Source organism: Macrobrachium nipponense, chromosome 37, assembly GCF_015104395.2.
Source record: "Macrobrachium nipponense isolate FS-2020 chromosome 37, ASM1510439v2, whole genome shotgun sequence".
Lineage (NCBI taxonomy): Eukaryota > Metazoa > Arthropoda > Malacostraca > Decapoda > Palaemonidae > Macrobrachium > Macrobrachium nipponense.
Window position 1 is genome coordinate 20,061,460 of NC_061097.1, and position 20,565 is coordinate 20,082,024.

Here is a 20,565-nt window from a genome sequence, read left to right on the forward strand (position 1 = left end):
GTCATGCGAAGCATTAAGGCAAAATTCCTCACCTGGCTTAGCCGTGCACTCGTGTCCTTCCACGAGAGACGGGAATTTGGTACAGTCTACGGCAAGCTTGAAGTGCGCCGGGAGGCGCCTGCCGCAGGATTTGATGACCTCTTGACAGAAGTCCCTGCAGGGCATGACCAGCTCGTCCTCGAAGATACCGCTCGGGTTCATCGCCTGCGCCCTTCGGCAGTCAGGCTGCAACAACTCGCAGAAGAATTCTTGGGCCAAGGGATGACACTCGGAATCAATCACTTCTCTGCAAGGGTAAGGAAATGAGGACTTTTAGTCTATGCTGCCCTTAAGGGAGAGAGAGAGAGAGATGGATTCTACGTAAAGAGGGAACCAGGTTTGAGAGAGAGAGAGAGAGAGAGAGAGAGAGAGAGAGAGAGAGAGAGAGAGAGATGAATTCTACGTGAAAAGGGAATCAGATTTTGTGTGCGTGTGTGTGTGTGTGGGTGTGTGTGTGTGTGTGTGTGTGTGTGAGAGAGAGAGAGAGAGAGAGAGAGAGAGAGAGAGAGGAAATGGATTCTACGTAAAGAGGGAACCAGATTTGAGAGAGAGAGAGAGAGAGAGAGAGAGAGATGGATTCTAAGTTGCTACACTTTAATAAGTCACGTGACACCCAAACACAACCTTTCAGAATCATTCATGGAATTTTTATGCTTGTTCTAGAAAACTTAAATCACTCGAGTGATCCTGGATTTTTGGACCAATAAGTCACATAATCATGATATTTCTATAAATATTACTTTATCATGGCATCTTGCCTTAAGGAATCACATGAAACTAAAGTAACCAAGTATAATGATGGTAAAAAAAGGACCTTTCGACTTAAAAAAAAAAAAAAAAAAAAAAAGAAAAAAAAAAAAAAAAAAAAAGCACGCAGCCCCATGACACCCAAAAAAGGTCACGCGACTTCTAAGTACTCATGTATTACGGATGCGTGACCTGATGTTGTTATATACTATAAAAAAGGTCGCGTAAGCTTATTACATACCTGACAGATATAATGTCGTTTTTGACGCTGTTGGCATCCGCGTGACCCAGCAAGTTGGGATAAGAGGTCACGTTGTGATGGAGGTTGGAACAGAGGTCGATGTCCAAGGCCTGGCATCTCCTCGGCGAGGGCGTGGTAGTCGAGGGAACGGTGGAGGTCGTCAGTTGGTTCTTCGAAGGCGTGACCTCGACCTGGGGATGACCTCCCAGTTCAGAGGGCTCCAAGTCCGGGAAGTCGGAGGCCAGGTGTGGCGGGAGGTCGTGGACCGACCGGTTTCGTTCTGCTGGGGGAATTCGGAGTTGATTAGGTTGCATAATATTAAATCATGAATAAAGGACACAAAGGCGAGATAAAACCGAATTATATTGGAAATTGAATAAAAAAAGCTTTAATAAGGGATTCACTCGTGTGTGTAGAAATAAAATCGATATCTTGTTTGGAGAGGGATGCTTTTCAAAGAGGAACCAATAAGATCCAAAAACGAACAAATCAGAATACGATAAAAAAAGAAAAAGAATACGGATTCTGTAAAAAAAAAAAAAAAAAAATAAATAAATAAACCACTGCCCAAGGCAATTTATAACCAAACGTCAAAACATTAAAACAGGTTCGGGAACGGTACCTGATTCCAGGTATCATAATTACAGCTACATTCATAAACACTAGTGTGTGGACCCATGATAAATACAGTCATAGGATATTGAAGGAAGCTGTCCAATGAAGGAGGTATTACGTAATGGTCTATGCACGGAGAACTGTCATTGAACTAACTTTCTTTTTAAAGCATTCCAAAGGTCCCATGTAAGTTTCTTCCTATCTTAATTTTAATTCGTTTACGCTGATCACTTCCCACTTTGCTGTCCAATTCTTCAACTTTACATTGCTCTTGCTTTCAACCATTTTTTTTTTCAAATTCTTCAGATGAGCTTATTGGGAGTTCAGAGGTGCCACTCAATTGTCTGGTCAATCTAATTTATAACAATGCAATTAGTTGCAATCTGGTGAAATTGAAAAGTGTAAGATATTAGTTTACTCAGGTTTAGCCTTTTGATGTCTGCAGTAAAAAAAAGTGTTAAGGTAGTCAAGTGTTATTGCAATTATAACACATAAATGAAACCACAGATGTCAATACAAAAGAAACAGAAACCAATATCACAAAGGCTTTGAAAGCATGATAAACAAAATACGATTTCTCCTCGAAGCCGGGATAGCGACTGGTATTGAAATTCATGTTATGTCATCGATGGTCATCTTAAATAAAATAATAATAACAATAATAATAATAATAAAATAACTAATTAAATAAAAAGAATATTAACATAATTTTCCAATAAATGATAAAAAATGAGCTAAAACTGCATCTGACACTCGATAGGAATAGAAAGATTCTGGTCCAGTGTAATAAATGGAACCAGTTGTTTATCTTAGTCCAATAAGACGAAAAGTTGAAATTTTTAATAATACTAATAAACGCTCCAACCACTGAAATAATTCCTTTGAACATTCAACTAGTATTTATCTGTAGATATAAAAAAACCATTAAGATAATAAAATGAGACAGTTATTGCTTGGAAGTAACGTACAAAATCTCTCTCTTTCTCAATGTTGGAATTCAGTGACGGTACTGTTATATATTATAAGTCAAATTTTGACACATCTGGTCTATTTTTGCAGGTGATTCGTCTCATGATTCATTTGTTTACCTTCATGGCAGTTTTATTTTTATCTTTTTTAATAAAGCTTCATGTATTGCCTATTTCTGACTCACTCGATACGGACGTATACACATTCATACAAATGTTATTAAAACGTAATTATGATTAGAAAGACAAAAATAACATTAATAACCGAGGATATTATGAAAATTAAGGTCAATAATTTCATCCAATCAGATTCTCACAAATGAAAAAGAAGCGCATTAAGATGATTGATCTAAAAAGAAATGACGACATATCAATTCCGTATGAGAAGAGATAACGCAGTGGAATCCTGCTGTATAAAACGTATCAATGCATAAGATGTCATTCAGCGCATGTCCAGCCTCTCTCACCACTGTTCCTCTTATACAATATATTATATATATATATATATATATATATATATATAATATATATATATATATATATACAGAGAGAGAGAGAGAGAGAGAGAGGGAGAGAGAGAGAGAGAGAGAGACCTCAGTGTGAGCTTCCGGACTGAACGGAATGGAAACTGAAAATTAAACATAGACCAAAGACCAAGCACTGGGACCAATGAGGTCATTCAGCGCTGAAAGGAAAATTGGAAGCCAAAAGGTTTGAAAGGTGTAACAGGAGAAAAACCTGGCAGTTGCGCTATGAATGAAAGTAAGATGGAAGAAAGAGAGGAGGTACAGTAAAAGGAATGAAATGCGTTGCAGCTAGGGGAGGGGCACACACAAACACACAAACACACACACACACGCAAGGCAGACACGTCTGAGAACAATCCCTCCTCCCATTTTCGGCACAGTGTGGCAGGGGATCTCGAGGGAATGGGGGGTTGGGGGTTGTGGGTGAGGATAAGGAAGGGGGGGGGGGGGTTAGGTTGCCAGATTAGATAAAGTGGTCTAAAGCGAGAAGTTAAGCTTGCCTGGTCATGTGCTTAGAGGAAGATATTCTCATGGATTTTCCGGATATGAATGGATTTCGGGGGCACAAAGGAGGAGGGAAGGTTGACGGGGGCGGTGGGTTGGCTGTGTAGGATGTGTGGGTTACTGAGAAGAGATTTTTGGTGGGGCATTAATGATTTTTCCAGACCTCACAAATTTGATTTTTCTTTAAGATAAAGAACTGGTTGTTCAATTATGGCCGTATATACTGTAAATCAAAGTGCGGTATTAACTTTGTACACACATATAATTATAAAAATATTGTGTATGTGTGTGTGTGTGTGTGTGTGTGTGTGTGTGTGTGAGAGAGAGAGAGAGAGAATCTTCCGTTTTATATCACCTTGACATTATCATCGGATTTGTAATTGCGGACAGCTTCAGTTAACACAATTGATAAAGCAAGCATTAAAACTGTTTTAGCGTTGTATTTTACAATTAAATATACGTATTAAATTTCATTTGTGAAAAAAACACCTATGCAATTCGATCTAAAGCGACCTAAGGTGTACAGAATGTGATCATATGACACGAAATCATTTCGTTTTGATAAGCCATATTCATTTTGTCATCAACAGTTTAAAAAATCATCCAATTCCTTTCTTTTTCTTTTTGGCCTTTTCGCAAACCTTCAAAAGGCATTGCGTTTACCTTAGTTTGGTTGTTGCCCAATGTGATATGAGAAATACAGGGTGTCCATAAAGTCCCAGTACCATTACAAGTATTTATTAATCAGAATGGTACTGGGACTTCATGGACACCCAAGTCTGGAGAGTAAAAAAATCCCCATAAAACTCTACGTTTATCAACAACCCTGTTTCATTAGCCAGAGTCTAATCCTGAAGGGTGAGTAGACCAAGACTTCGCAAAACACGAGGCATAGAAGGGGCTTTGTTACGTACAAAAGCCACTGGAGGGATCGAGAATATCCCCAAATATTTATGCTGATTTCGTATTAAATTCAATCTAATCCTATAGTTAAGATGCAAATTATCTTTACTAAACATTTAAAATTACCATGGGCTGCACAGGGAGCAAGAACTCATGCTGGTGTGATGCTAGCTTAATTTAAAACAACAAAACATCGTCAGAAACACTCAAATTGCCCCTCTACGTCTCTGTAACTGTGTTTAGTATCAATATTAGAAGCAGCCGACCCTTTCTGAAAAAACTTCATGGGCATCTTGAAGCTCTCAGAGAAGGCAAGAATAATAACAAAAGCAGTATTTTGATATGAAGTCCTGGTATTGATATACTATACTCCATAAATATTAAATGTCAGAGAATTTTAAAACGAGACGGAAATTTGAGTCACCTAAAAGACATAACTGCAGATGGAATGCGAAGGTCTGCTTCATTATGAGGGAGTTTAAATATTGTATACAATGAATAAACAATAAACATGACGATCTTGAGGAAAAATTGTAAAGCTTGTCACCTATAACAAAATGCATGGCAAGAGAATCTAAAGAATTAGGGCATCACTTCCTCCATTAAGCTAATTCAAGCCTAAAATTTGTGACACGGAACTGACTTAAATACTTGTATAAATTAGTGTAGCCAACAGGACCAAATGAAGGTCAACACAAACAAGTAAAAAATGCGCCGAAGTATCTTCAGCGCAATCGAGTTTTCTGTACAGCGTATAATCAAGGCCACCGAAAATAGATCAATCTTTCGGTGATCTGGGTATAATGCTGTATGAGCCACACCCCAAGAAACTCTCAGCCGGCCATGGTGACCTTGTTTTTGTGTTGCCAGAAGCACGACCATGGTTAACTTTAACTTTAAATAAATTAAAAACTATCGATGTTAGATGGCTGCAATTTGGTATGTTTGATGATTAAAGGGTGGATGATTAACAGCCCAATTTGCAACCCTCTAGCCTCAGTGGGTTTTAAAGATCTGAGGACGGACAGAAAAAGTGCGGACGGACACACAAAGCCATCTCAATGGTTTTCTTTTACAGAAAATTAAAAACATATTGACCTCATACTGTCATTATCTTTATCTAACATAAGCCTTGTGGTTATGTTAAGTTGTCAAAGGGAAATATAAAACCTGTGCTCAAGTTAGATCCAGACCAACCTGCAGGTGAGGATAGGTTCAGGTTTCATTGCCTCAACCCATTCTGGTTTATGGGGTTAAACTGTGCATAAATTGGTACTATGCATTTATCACCAGAGAACGTCTGTATTGTATCTTTTTTAATTTCATGTGTAAATTCCATTCCAATATGTAAAACGTTATGTGACTCTTGCTTGCTGTATTGCATTGAGATCAACGTTTACCATGTTAGGGGTTCAAATGGACCACTGTTTATTTCTGTATTTCAGTATCGAAGTTTTAGCACATGTTGTTTGTTATGGATTATAGAATATTCAAAGGAGCATCATATCAATAACGACGAAATTTATTTGTAACTCGTAAAAATAAAGCTCAATAGTCTTGGGACGAGAATTTTGTGGATAATAAAACCTTTCTTTATAATTATACTCGAGAAAAAATGTTTGCTGACGACTACCATGTATGACAAGGATATGCAGTGGAGACATTAATGGTGTTTTACATTAGTTATACCTTTTGAAAGCTGGATAATCGATGCTTCCAAGAAATTTTGCAAACAGCAAGCAACCGCGACAAAAGGAAGTTGATGATCACATGAAATATTATACCCAAGACGACGCCTTTCCCTTATCGCAGGATTCATTAATTCATGATTTTGTTAAGATTTACGATATAGCGTCCTGTGAATTTCTTACTACAGTTTCATGAAAGTTTTGTCCTTTCAGTCCATTAATCTTATTTCAGTAGACTCCAAATTGTAAGTTTTCTATATGCTGGGGAGGGTGGAAGGTGGGGGAGGGGAGGGGCGGCAATGAAAACTGACTTATTGCCTTGCCCATTAGGTCAAGATTATTAGTTCACATTTTAAGAGTTATATGTTAAGTCAATTCTGAGAGATTAGAACAGAATACAGGATCTGAGCCAAAGGCCAAGCGCTGGGCCCTATGAAGTCATTCAGCGCCGAAAAAGAAAATGACAGCAAAAAGGTTTGAAAGTAGTAACAGGAGGAAAATCTCGCAGTTACACTATGATCAATTGTAAGGAGAGATTGGAAAGTCAGATGGAAGGGAGAATATGAAAGGAGGTACAGTTAAAGAAATCTGTTAATTGTTATGTCAAGAAATTTCACGAATTCAGTTTCTTGTGTCACAAACACCCACAAGACCAAACATTTGTAACATACTTGTGTAATATTCCAAAATATTAATGAACTAAATAATCCCCCTTTACGAGGCTTATAACTGAACAGTGGCGGATCTAGAACTCTTTCACTTAGGATTATATATATATATATATATATATATATATAGATATATATTATATCTATATATATATATGATATATAGATATAGATAACATATATATATATATATATAATATATATCTATATATATATAGATAATAGATATATATTATAGTATATATATAATATTACATATATATATATATATATAATATATTATATATATATATATAGATATATATATATATATATATATATATTTATATATCTATATAGATTATAGATTTTTATATCTATAGAGTATATATAGATATAGCTATAATAAATATAGATAGATATATATACATATTATATATAGAATATATATATACTAATATATATATATATATATATATTATAATATATCTATATATATATATAGATATATCTACGATTATATAGATATATATATATAGATAGATATATTCTCTATATTATATAATATATATATACTTTTCTATAATCTAATATATATATTATATAATATATATTTATATCTAATTATAATATCTAGATCTTATCTACGTATATAATATCTATATATCTCTATTCGCTATGATCTAATCATATAGGAATCTCTCTCATCTGGATCTCTCTCTCTATATTCATATTATTATATATATAATATATATTATCTCTCTGCTATATAATATCTTATATTCTATATATAATATATATATGCAACGTACACACATACGGTGATATATACAGACAGTAGTAGTTGCTGTTGTGATTGTTCTTGTCGTTGTGCAGTTATTGCTGTCGTAAAAATAATCATTAACTAAGCAAAACATTGCCACTAATAACGATTTATTGAAAGAAAACGGTGTTCTATTATGCATATCCATAGGATGGGGGGCGGGAAGGGTCCCTCCTCTCAAATCCGCCACTGTTACTGCAGCTACTGAAAACTTACAATCTCCTGATGATCAACTAAAAGAAAATAAATATATATAAGATAAATTTCCACTAATGTTAAGAAATTCACAATCTCGTGGAAAAACAATGTGTAAAAAAATCCACAATTATATAGTAAACTATATTACTATGTAAAATAAATATAGGTTACTATACAATTGTGGATTTTTATTACACATTTCCCCTAATGTTTAGAAACGCTGTAATCTTTGCGGTACTGATAATATGGTCTGGAAGATAAAGAGCGGTTTAGTTGGTTTTAGGGGATATTGCTCATCAAAGGTGCATAAAACAGTAGACTAACAACTGCCATAAACATGGGAAAGATTTACGAGTACTTTGCTGTACCAGTATTTTTGTGGTCCACAGGGAGCCGTTTGGTAATGAAATTGCATTGACACTGCCACATGATGTAAATTTGACTTATATGCAAACACTATTTACAATTTCAGGATGCAGATTTGAAGAATTCAGCGTTAAGTGTCTGGAGTTTACTCTTAAACAAGTTAGAAGAGTTCAGCGTTAAAAATGTCTGAATTTTAATCTTAAACTAGAAGAATTCAGTGTTAAGATATCTGAATTTTTCTCTCAAACTAGGAAAATTCATTGTTGAAAATGTTAGGATTTTTCTCGTAAACTAAAAGAATTCATTGTTAAAAATTTCTGAATTTTTCTCTTAAACTACAAGAAATTAGTGTTAAAAATGTCTGAATTTTTCTCTTATAGTAGAAGAAATCAGCGTTAAAAAGTCTGAATTTTTCTCTTAAACTACAAGAAATCAGCGTTAAAAATGTCTGAATTTTTCTCTTAAAGTACAAGAAATCAGCGTTAAAAATGTCTGAATTTTTCTCTTAAAGTAGAAGAAATCAGCGTTAAAAATGTCTGAATTTTTCTCTCAAACTAGGAAAATTCATTGTTAAAAATGTTAGAATTTTCCTCGTAAACTAAAAGAATTAATTGTTAAAAATGTCTGAATTTTTCTCTTAAAGTAGAAGAAATCAGCGTTAAAAATGTCTGAATTTTTCTCTCAAACTAGGAAAATTCATTACTAAAAATGTCTGAATTTTTCTCTTAAACTACAAGAAATCAGTGTTAAAATTGTCTGAATTTTCTCTTAAACTACAAGAAATCAGCGTTAAAAATGTCTGAATTTTTCTCTTAAGCTAGAAGAAATCAACGTTAAAAATGTCTGAATTTTTCTCTTAAACTACAAGAAATCAGCGTTAAAAATGTCTGAATTTTTCTCTTAAGTAGAAAGAAATTTCTGAAGTTAAAAATTCATGAAAATTTTCTTCTTAAAAGTAAAGAAATCAGTTAAAAGTTAAATGTCTGGAATTTTCTCTTAAAGTAGAAGAAATCATGTTAAAAAGTTAATTTTCACTTTTGTCTGAAAAATTTTCTCTTAAAGTAGAAGAAATCAGAGTTTTTAAAAATTGTCTGAATTTTTCACTTAAAGTAGAAGAAATCAGTGTTAAAAAATGTCTGAAATTTTTTCTTCTTAAAAGAGAAGAAATCAGGAAAAATGTAAAAATGTCTCTGTAATTTTTCACTTTAAAGTAGAAGAAATCAGTGTTAAAAATGTCTGAATTTTTCTCTTAAAGTAGAAGAAATCAGTGTTAAAAATGTCTGAATTTTTCACTTAAAGTAGAAGAAATCAGTGTTAAAAATGTCCTGAAATTTTTCTTCTTTAAAAGTAGAAGGAAATCAGTCGTTCAAAAAACAATGTCTGAATTTTCCACTTAAAGTAGAAAAATAAACAGTGTTAAAAAATGTCCTGAAAATTTTTTCTCTTAAAGTAAAAGAAATCAGTGTTTAAAAATAGTCCTGAATTTTCACTTAAAGTAGAACAGAAAATCAGCGTTTAAAAAATGTCCTGAATTTTTCTTTTTCCTTAAAGTAAAGAAGAAATCAGTGTTAAAAATGTCTGAATTTTTTCTTCGTTAAATGTAGAAGAAATCCAGGTTGTTAAAAAAACATGTTCTGAATTTTTCTCTAAAAGGTAGAAAGAATCAGTGTTTAAAAATGAAATTCCCTGAATTTTTTCTCTTAAAAGGTAGAATAGAAATCAACGGTTAAAAAAATGTCTGAATTTTTCTCTTAAAGTAAAAGAACAATTCAGAAATCAAGGTTAAAAATTGTCTGAATTTTTCACTTAAAGTAGAAGAAAATCAGTGTTTTAAAAACTGTCTGTATTTTTTTCTCTTAAAACGTAGAAGAAATCAGGAGGTTTTAAAATAAATGTCTGAATTTTTATCTCGTTGAATTAAGAAGAAATCAGTGTTAAAAATAATGTCGGAATTTGAATTTTTCTCTTAAAGTAGAAAGAAATCAGAAGTTAAAAAATGTCCCGAATTTTTTCTTCAATTAAAGTAAAAGAAATTCAGTGTTAAAAAGAAATCGTCTGAAATTTTTCACTTAAAGTAGAAGAAATCCATGATGTTAAAAACTGTACTGGAATTTTTTCTCTTAAAAGTACGAAGAAATCAGTGTTCAAAAATGTCCTTGAATTTTTTCTCCTTAAAGTAGCAAGAAAATTCAAAGTGTTAAAAATTGTTCTTGAATTTTCACTCAACAAGTAGAAGAAATCAGTGTTAAAAGTATGGTCTAAACATTTTTTCTCTTAAAGATAGAATAAGGAAATCAGCGTTAAAAAATTTTTCTTCTTCTTTAAAGTAGAAAGAAAATCTAGTGTTAAAACAGTTCTAAATTTTCTTTTAAAGTAAAAGAAATCAAGCGTAAAAATGTCTGAATTTTTCACTTAAAGTAGAAGAAATCAGCATTAAAAATGTCTGAATTTTTCACTACAGTAGAAGAATATCAGTGTTAAAAAATGTCTGACTTTTTTCTTCTTAGCACTCAAGAAAAACAATCAGCGTTAAAATGTCTGAGTTTTTTCTCTTAAACTCTTTACAAGAAATCAGTATAAAAAAAAAAAACAAAAAAAAAAAATGTTTTTATGAATTTTTTTAATTAAACTAGAAGAAAATCAGTGTTGTATGAATATGAATTTTTTTCTCTTAAAAGTAGAAGAAATCAAAGTGCTTAAAAGTATAAAAAGAAAGGAAATCAGTGTTGAAAAGTCTGAATTTTTCTTTTTAAAGTAGAAAGAAATCAGTGTAAAAATGTTCTGAATTTTTACTTAAAGTAGAAGAAAATCAGTGTTAAAAATGTTCTGAATTTTTCCAACTTAAAGTCGAAGGAAATCAGTGTTAAAAATGTCTGAATTTTTTCAATTAAAGTAGAAGAAACAGTGTTTAAAAAATGTCTGAAAATTTTTCTCTTAAAAACTATAAGGAAATCAGTGTAAAAATTTGTCTGAATTTTTCTCTTAAAGTAGAAAGAAATCAGTTTTGTTAAATGTGACTGGAAGTTTTACACTTAAGTAGAAGTAATCAAAGTGTTAAAAATGTCCTGAATTTTCTCTTAAATGTTAAAAATAAGAAAAATCAGTGTTAAAAATTTGTTCTTGAAATTTTTCAACTTAAAGTAGAAGAAATCAGTGTTTTAAAAATGTCTGAATTTCACTTAAAGTAAAGAAGAAATCAAGTGTTAAAAAATGTCTGCATTTTTCACTTTTTAAAAAGTAGAAGAAATCAGTTGTTAAAAATGTCTTGAAATTTTTCTCTTAAATAGAAAGAAATCAGTGTAAAATGTCGAATTTTTCTCTTAAAGTAGAAAGAAATCAAGGTGTTAAAAATGTTTCTGCATTTTCACTTAAAGTAGAGAAATCAGTGTTAAAAATTGTCTGACTTTTCTCTTACACTTCAAAGGAAATCAGCGTTAAAATGTATTGATTTTTTCTCTAAACTACAAGGAAATCAGGTATTAAAATGTATGAATTGTTTTCTTAAAACTAGAAGAAATCAGTTGGTTAAAAACTTTTGTCTGAATTTTTCTTCTTAAAGTAGAAGAAATCCCCCGTGTTAAAAAGTCTCTGAATAAAATTTTTTCTCTGAAAAAAAGTAGAAGAAATCGTGGTAAAAATGTCCTGAATTTTTCACTTAAAGTAGAAGAAATCAGTGTTAAAAATGTCTGAATTTTTCACTTAAAGTAGAAGAAATCAGTGTTAAATAAAAATGTACTGTAAATTTTTCTCAAGTAAGAAGAAATTCAAAAAAGAGTTAAAAGGTCTGAATTTTTCTGAAAAGTTTTTTAGCAAATTCAATTGTTAAAAAAAGTCTGAATTTTCACTTAAGTAAGAAAGAAATCAGTGTTAAAAACTGTCCTCTGAAGTTTTCTCAAGTAGAAGAAATTTCAGAGTTAAAAATGTCTGAATTTTTCACTTAAAGAGAGAAATCGTGTTAAAAATGTCTGAATTGTTCAAACTTAAAGTAGAAAGGAAAGAAAATCTTGCGTTAAAAAATGTCTGGAATTTTTCTCTTAAAAGTTAGAAAGAAATCACGTGTTAAAATGTCTGAAATTTTCTCTTAAGTAGAAAAGAAAATCAGCGCTTAAAAATGTCTGAATTTTTCTCTTAAACTAATAGAAATAAGCGTTAAAAATGTCTGAATTTTTCTCTTAAACTAAAAGAAATCAGCGTTAAAAATGTCTGAATTTTTCTCTTAAACAAACTAGAAGAAATCAGTGTTAAAAATGTCTGAACTTTTCTCTTAAACAAACACTGTACAGTGAAAAAGTAAATACTGAGATTGAAAAATTAATCAAAGTACAAACAGACTGATTAAAAAGCAAAATGATATTAAGTAACGAGGTAGTCAAGATTAACAAGATAATTCTTAAAAATCATTTGTTGCCTTGAAATCAAAAAGAAAAACTCCAGACAAAAAAGGAAGCGATTATAAAAAAAAAATATGAATAGAAACCAAAGCAAATAGGAAAAACTGCGATGCTTTGGACATATCGAGAAGAACAAAAGGAAAGATCGAAAGGCTAAAAAAGACACAAACCACTCAATGCCAAAGAAGAAATCACCAAAAATGGAAATTCTGCACCAAATAGTGAGAAAGAAAAGATATCAGAAAACTGGCGTCGTCTCCAAACAGCGAGAAAGACAGAGAAGAATCGGAAGCAGAAAGGAAAATAAATAAGGAAAGAGATAAACTGCAATAAACAAACTAATATTAAAAAAAGCACAATGAAAAAAGGCAAGTACAAAAACATAACAAAATTAATAAAAAAAAAAAATAGCGTTGTCTCAACTGCAGTGAAGAAGAAGAAGAAGAAGAAGAAGAAGAAGAAAGAAGAAGAAGCAGATGAGAGGGTTGGAGGAACCGGGAGGAGAAAGTCCTGACCCATTAGCGAACCATGGCAGACTCTTACGCTCTCCCCAAAACTCGCCAATCCCCTGAGCCCCAGGGACCCCTCCCCATCCGCGATATCTCAAAACACAAGGGAGCGACTACAATAGACACCGGGAAGGACAAAATGAGACACAGTCTGTCTGACGGAGATGCGAGCAATGACCTCTATTCATGAGAGGACATATTATGCTTTTAACATTTGCTTTTCCATCTTTATCAACTGATTAGCTGACCAACCCGGCGCTGCCCGGGAAACTCTTGAATGGTAACCGATAAACTCACACACTCTAAGTCTCTCTCACTCTTTCCATCTTTCTCCTTCCTATTACCCACTCTACTCTCTCTCTCTCTCTCTCTCTCTCTCTCTCTCTTTCTTCTACTAACACCCTCCCTACTCTCTTTCTCTCTTTCACTATATCTCTATCTCTCACTCTCACTCTCTACCTTTCCTGTCAAGATAGTTGCTTCAGTTACATTGCCCAGCATTTTTTACATATCAAATTTCACCCCATCTCAGCCCCCATTCCTATTGGGGCTGAACTTGGACATAAAGGGCATCAAGAATGTCACTATTCATCACAGGAACATTGACAACTATGGATTAGACATTAATATCTGTCATTTTTATCATTTTATTTTTCACCCCTTCTCATCCCCCTCTTCCTAACGGGACTGAGCTTGGGGCTAAAGAACATTGGTAATGTCACCATTCATCTCAGCGACCTCGAAAACTAGGGATTAGACACTAATACCTGTTGCTTTTAATTGTTTTCACATGTCACCTCCTTTGGTACCTATTCTTTCAGAGAAAGTAAGTGATTTGTATACCAAATTTGGGTGAAATCGCTCCATGCGTTTCTGAGTTATGCTGGGACATACACACAAAACACACACACACACACACACACACATACATCCATTTTAGATCGTGCCTTATGAATGCATGCTCATGTTGAATGATAATGATGATAATGCGTTTCGGCGAATCCCATGGGATGCATGAATTACCTTCATAAATGCATGCTCCCTCTTTCCCTCTACGTTATTCTCAATCGTGTTTCCATGATCTACCTTACCTTGCCTTACTTCAGCATTATATTCAATAATAATAATAATAATAATAATAATAATAATAATAATAATAATAATAATAATAATAATAATAATAATAATATAAGAAAAGTCAGTTTAAAAAAATACGAACACTGTAAAGAAATATAAAGAAATATAAGGAAGAATATAACTTACTTGAAATATATGATAAGAAAAACGTATTAAACACGCTCTATAAATATATATATGTTTGCTATTTCACAATAGTTTCTAATAACCCACTCTATCGAGAATAGCCAAACATTAAGTGGAGGAAAATATACACAAAGTGTTGGCCACCTAAGCCGTAATTTTCTTTCGCCACCTAAGCTATAACTTTTTTTTTTTTTTTTTTTTTTTTTTTTATCAGGAAAAGCAAAATCACTCATCTGAGGTATGAAATGACAAAGATGACATAAACAGACCAGTTGTTAGACCTTTGAGAAACGGATGGAAAGACGACCCTCTGTCTCAGAATCTGAATGAAATGGTCACAGACGACGCAAAAACTGGACCCAGTACCGCAAACACCAGAATAAATTGGATGGGTCAGGCATGAGTAATTGTGGAATGGAAAGGAATATTGAGTTTAGACCAAAGGCCAAGTACTGGGACCTATGAGGTCATTCAGTGCTGGAAAGAAAGTTCAGAGTAAGTAGGTTTGATTGAAAGGTGTAACAGAAGGAAAACCTCGCAGTTGCACTGTGAAATAATTGTTAGGAGAGGGTGGATGGAAAGAAGATGAAAATAAAATGAACGGAGGTACAATAAAAGGAATGAAAGGGCTTGAAGCTAGGGGCCTGAGGGATGCTGCAAAGAACCTTTAGTAATGCCTACAGTGCACCCCATGAGGTGCACTGACGGCACTACCCCCCTTAGGGGATGTATATTTCATATCTATAGTTCTCTGAACGATTTGCAAGCAATGGGTCTAGTTCACGAGACCTTGAAGGAAGACAGAGACAGGCCCTTTAGTAGAACTGAGAAGCAGTAGCGCTATCTTTGTTGAAAGCTGACAGAGATGAATGTGGTAGTGTCACCCTTGAGGAGGGCTGAGAAAGAAGGCGCAGCGATGATTCCCCTTGCGGGAAACTGAGGGAAATGTATGCATTATCGCCTTTGAAGAAAGCTGAGAGAGTAGGGTCAGTGTTACTTTTGTGGGAGGCTGAGAAACACTGGAGCAACATCACAGAAAGCGGGGTGGGAGAGCAGAGCTGAGAACGGCGAAGGCATACCAGCACTGAAGGGAGACGAACGAGAAGAGCACTTGCGGAGAATTAAGAGAAGTTAAGACAACGTTGCCTTTCTGAAGGGCTGACAGAAGTAGAGGCAGCACTACTTTTGCAGAGAGTCGAGACAGGCGGAAGCAGCGTGGCTTTCGTGGAGAGCTGATAGAAGGGTAAGCAGCGTTGCCTTGAGAAGAACGCGCTTACTTTAAGTCCAAATTCTTAAAAGCACTAAATCCTTAATTTAGAGCCCTCTTCCTTCCCTCTACGACTGTGTTTACTTACCCTTTTCAAAGGCGGACTTTAAGTCCAAATTCTTAAAGGCACTAAATCCTTAATTTAGTGGCCCTTCCTTCGCTCTGCGGCTGTGTTTACTTACCCTTTCTAGAGGCGGGGCAAAAGAAATCTAATAATACGATGATGGGGACCAAAAATCGACCTTGAATCATAAACACAAAACTTATCAGGAAGTAGCTGCAAGGGGCCATGGGTGAAATTTGGTAAGACACTCCAAGATGAAGAAAGGCACAATATGATGGGACAACAAAAGTATTGACATGAAATAAGACAAGAGTGTTGTAAAATATGTTGCTTTCGAAGTGAAATATACCATTTCTAAAGCCAAATTGATTTAAATGAAAATGCTGTGGAAAGTGTATAATCACTGTTCTGCTATTTCTTTTTCTGGTTCTACCACAAGCACAGAACAAAATACGCTAAATCTCCATTGCGTTAAGTGCATTCTACTTTATTCATTACCCACTCTCGAGGTTTAAAATACACAGAAGCCACCAATCATAATTCATACTGGAAAGCAGAATGCAAACTTTTTGTTTTATGTTTGGTTACATTTTGGATTACACGTGAAAGTGACGCACACACAATGGGTCATGCAAATGTTTAAATGTAATTATACACTAAATCCTTTAAAGGATAAAGGACAAATAAACCTGTTACAATAAACATACTTTCTGTGACCTTGTTTCCTTCCTCGACCTGGATCTGAACTTTGGGTTCAATAATCCTGCAACCCTCTCTAGCCTAAAGCTTTTTGTGAAAGTAGTCCCTATTCCCTAACTAGAGGGGCCCCCCCACAACACTCCCCCTTGCAGTTTCTCCCCCTCTCTCTCTCTCTCTCTCTCTCTCTCTCTCTCTCTCTCTCTCTCTCTCTCTCTCTGTCTCTCTCTCTCTCTCTGTGCGTGTGTGCACGACTTTTATTTCTTCCTCGGCGTATTTGCTCTCTATCCAGGATCGATTTTCGGACACCCTCACACCCGTCCTTCTGGCCCACTTCTAGAAAAGGGAAGTCAACAAAGACGCAGAAGGAAGGAAGGAAGGAAGGACTACTGAATTCAATATTTCCTGCCCCTCAGACCACCAAAGGAGACGCGGTCTCTTCAAGGGCAAAGCTTCTTCAGACACCTCAGCAACTGGGGGATCAAAAATAAATGTGCGTCCATTGAACTGTTTATAGGTACAATTCTTCTCTGTTCGTTCGTTATTATTATAAACTGTTCTTTGTTACAGAATCTACCTCATTTTCCGTTCTGAAGGTTTGTTTGCAAGTTTGGATTCTTTGAACAGGGATTCTTTAGACAGGATCTATAGTAATAACGTAAAATTTTATTCTCGGGTGATTTAGACTGTAAACAGTTGACGAAGAAAATATTTTCCCCATAAGTTATCATCTCGTCAGACATATTTGCTTACGTGTTACTGAGTCTTGGGAACTCTAAAACTCTCAGCAATATGCGTGGCTGTCACCATTAGAGCAATGAGTCACCTTAGTACCTGTACTTTTTAGTGAGGGTCACTCCAGAAGATTCTACATCTCGGATATTTTAGGATCAAGTTGATATCCCGATGACTATTTCGAATGGGCTGAGACCAAAAACAGCGAATTAATTAATAGATAATAGTTTCACTACTTACGACAACTGGCTGTCCCTGGTGAGGGCGCTTAACATCACAAGAGTGCTAGGATTAATGTTTTTTTATTACCATAAAATATATTTTCACATTCCTAAGGAACATAACCCTTTCCAAAGAGAAAAAATCAAATTCCTCGAAAGTTTTTCTACACAAATTGAATTACGATTAAAAATAAACAAGGATGAAGATATACAGTATAATCCACATTAGGAAAAGGTAGGCAAACATTTCAACAAACAAGCAAACGAAAACGTTCTTATTATTCTCCGGAAGTAGACACTGCACGACATGGACCATTTCGAAGGAGGGACATCCAAACTTGAAGCACAAGATGACCGACCATAAGAGAGAAAGGAAAGCTTCAAAAGGCTACCTAGGTCACTGCTCCACCACCATCTAAGAGGCAAAGTAATGGGGAAACTATTTGTTTTCATTCCAGCATAAACCAGCAAATGAATTTCCTTCCATTTTTCCTCAATATACTTCGAGATAATTTCTGGTGCACCTAAGTGAGGAGGAATGGAATATAGAACTTTTGCCAAAGGCCATGCACTGAGACCTATGAGGTCATTCAGCGCTGAAAGGAAATCGAGAGTAGGTAGGTTTGAAAGGTGTGGCAGGAGGAAATCCCGGCAGTTGCACTGTGAAAGAATTGTTAGGAGAGGATGGAAAGTAACCTGGAAGAAAGAATATGAACGGAGGTCCTGTAAAAGGAATGAAAGGGGTTGCAGTTAGGGGCCGAAGGGACGCTGCAAAGAACCTTGAGTAATGCCTACAGTCGCATGAGGTGCACTAACCGCCCCCCCTCTCCCCGCCTCCGTAGAGCATTTCGTCAAGTCAAATCAAAGAATAATAATTGTGAGGCCGAGAACTAACTAAAATACTTCAAAAAATTCTGAAATTTTCTCTAGTTTTTAATATTACTTTTATTTTGTCATATCTAAAGAAAGTCTAAATACTGGATTTGTTTTTTAAACACCCAACTGCATCAATTCCGAGACTGTCCTTTCTATCCCAGGTAGTCTTATCCCTCGCTTCTAAACACATGACAGAGAGTTGAAGGTTTTAATTTCTTGACTGGTTTCAACATTTTCTTGCATGTGTTTATTTTCTAAAATTCTTTCATTTTCTACTGTCTTCCTCTATGACACACCCGAAATTTTCCGTTACATCCACATTTCTGCTACAACCAACCTTTCTGTAATTTTAGATATCCACTCAAACAGAATTTGGTATGTACCATCGTGGAGTGAGGTCCTATAACATTATATATCTAATCAATGACAGAATAGGGGATAGAATGCGTAATATTATTGCTGTAAAGGACGAGACTACTGGAAAGATGGTCCTAGCCTAGTGACATACCCACTTTCTTCAAGGATGGAATATTGTCTGTCAGGTAGTACGGAAGAAAGTGGGGAATTCCCAAGCTAAACGTGATGGAAATAAATTGAGAACTACTGGCGAGAGAGTCAGGGGTTTGACGGGAGTTACTTGGGTACACTTTACTGAAGCTCAACGGGATTATTTCAGAATGAATGCCGGAGACTACTTGGGAAACGTCTAGCCTGGAACTAGGACTATATCACTCTTTGCAGAGCGATGGTCATATTTGGATTTGAAACCTGCTCCTAGAGCTGGCAGACATATTGGTACACTTAAGCTGAATGAGGAATTTGCAGCAAGTAGCAGAATAAAAGGGAAAACTTCCAAGAATCTGCTGTGCCGACGAACTATGATACCTAAGATACAAATAACTAGAACGGAGTGGAATATACTTTATAGTCCACCCCACCCCCCCCCCCCCCCCCCAACCCACCCAACCTTTGGGTTCTTACCCACATGCAACAGAAGCAGGCAGCTGCATTTCTGTTTCTAAGGGAACATATGAAATAAAGTAAATATACAATAAGGTAGCAATCTAAACATACGTTGCAGTGTCCTTATATTTTCAAGTTCAATGCGCACGCGACTGAAAGGAGAGAGAGAGAGAGAGAGAGAGAGAGAGAGAGAGAGAGAGAGAGAGAGAGAGAGAGAGATGACTGGTTTGTGTACCGCCTAAAATGACTTTCGTTTTCGTATTATTGTGATCTTTTCAGTTTCCTTTTTTTTTTTTTTTTTTTTTTTTTTTATCGCGTCCCATTTTTTTTTTTTTGGGTCCATCCAATTTCTCCGGTCTTGACAGCTGTGCTTGTCCTTAAAGAAAGGCCCAGTTTTTTTTCTTTTTTCTATAGAACAATATCCCGTTCTGCTGCCGATAAACCGTCACCTCGAAGGTCTCACGTCGGGGAAGAGAGAGAGAGAGAGAGAGAGAGAGAGAGAGAGAGAGAGAGAGAGAGAGAGAGAGAGAGAGACTGAAAATAGGGAACAGTTCACCGATTCTTTTGTTAAAATGATCTAAAAATACGCGGCCGAATCTAAGCTGGATAAGAGTGTGCTTCATTCGAACTAGTGCTGATAATAATAATAAAAAAATATAAAATATATTTTCAGAGAACATTACTATTATTGTGAATGAGTGAATAACCATACTATCACTGTGAATGAATGCGTTACCTTACTATTATGGTGAATGAGTGAATATTCGTTAGAACTAGTGCTGATAATAAAAAACAATGTATAATCATATTTTCAGAGAACATTACTATTATTGTGAATGAGTGAATAACCTTACTTTCACTGAGAATGAATGAGTTACCTCACTGTTATGGTGAATGAGTGAATAATGTGTAATGAATGAGTGTAAATTCAGCGAGGGAAAAACTGCATTTTTTAAAAATTTAATACTTAAGCGAATGAATATAAGTGATGAATGTACAATGACTCTACTGTGAATAGCTGAATGACGAAGTACTGATTAATGAATGACATACGAATGAAAGACTTACCCAAAAGGAATTTTGTATAAATGAATGATTCACAAATCAGGCCTTATTTATTTCAAATAATATGTTGAATAACCTACGTTCATTTGTTATTCTCTTCACTTTTCTCATTTATTCACTTAAGAACATTTCCTAATAAAGATACTTGCTTAAGAATTTTGCTCAGTAAAATAATAATAATAATAATAATAATAATAATAATAATAATAATAATAATAATAATAATTTTGGAATAGAAAAATGCGCCTT

General features: G+C 34.7%; 1 protein-coding gene across 8 annotated transcripts in view; it reads right to left on the reverse strand.

Moving 5' to 3' along the window:
• LOC135209062 (atrial natriuretic peptide-converting enzyme-like) overlaps window positions 1-20,565 on the reverse strand; it is a 1,031,477-nt gene that overhangs the window by 59,354 nt on the left and 951,558 nt on the right. For 6 of the 8 annotated variants that reach the window (XM_064241632.1, XM_064241636.1, XM_064241634.1 and 3 more), the window contains 2 exons: window positions 1,028-1,310; window positions 33-286 (listed from right to left, as the gene is read on the reverse strand). In XM_064241632.1, coding sequence (XP_064097702.1) covers window positions 33-286; window positions 1,028-1,310 — 537 coding nt within the window. The remainder of the gene's footprint in view (window positions 1-32; window positions 287-1,027; window positions 1,311-20,565) is intronic. The other 2 variants (XM_064241635.1, XM_064241633.1) reach the window with 1 other exon arrangement.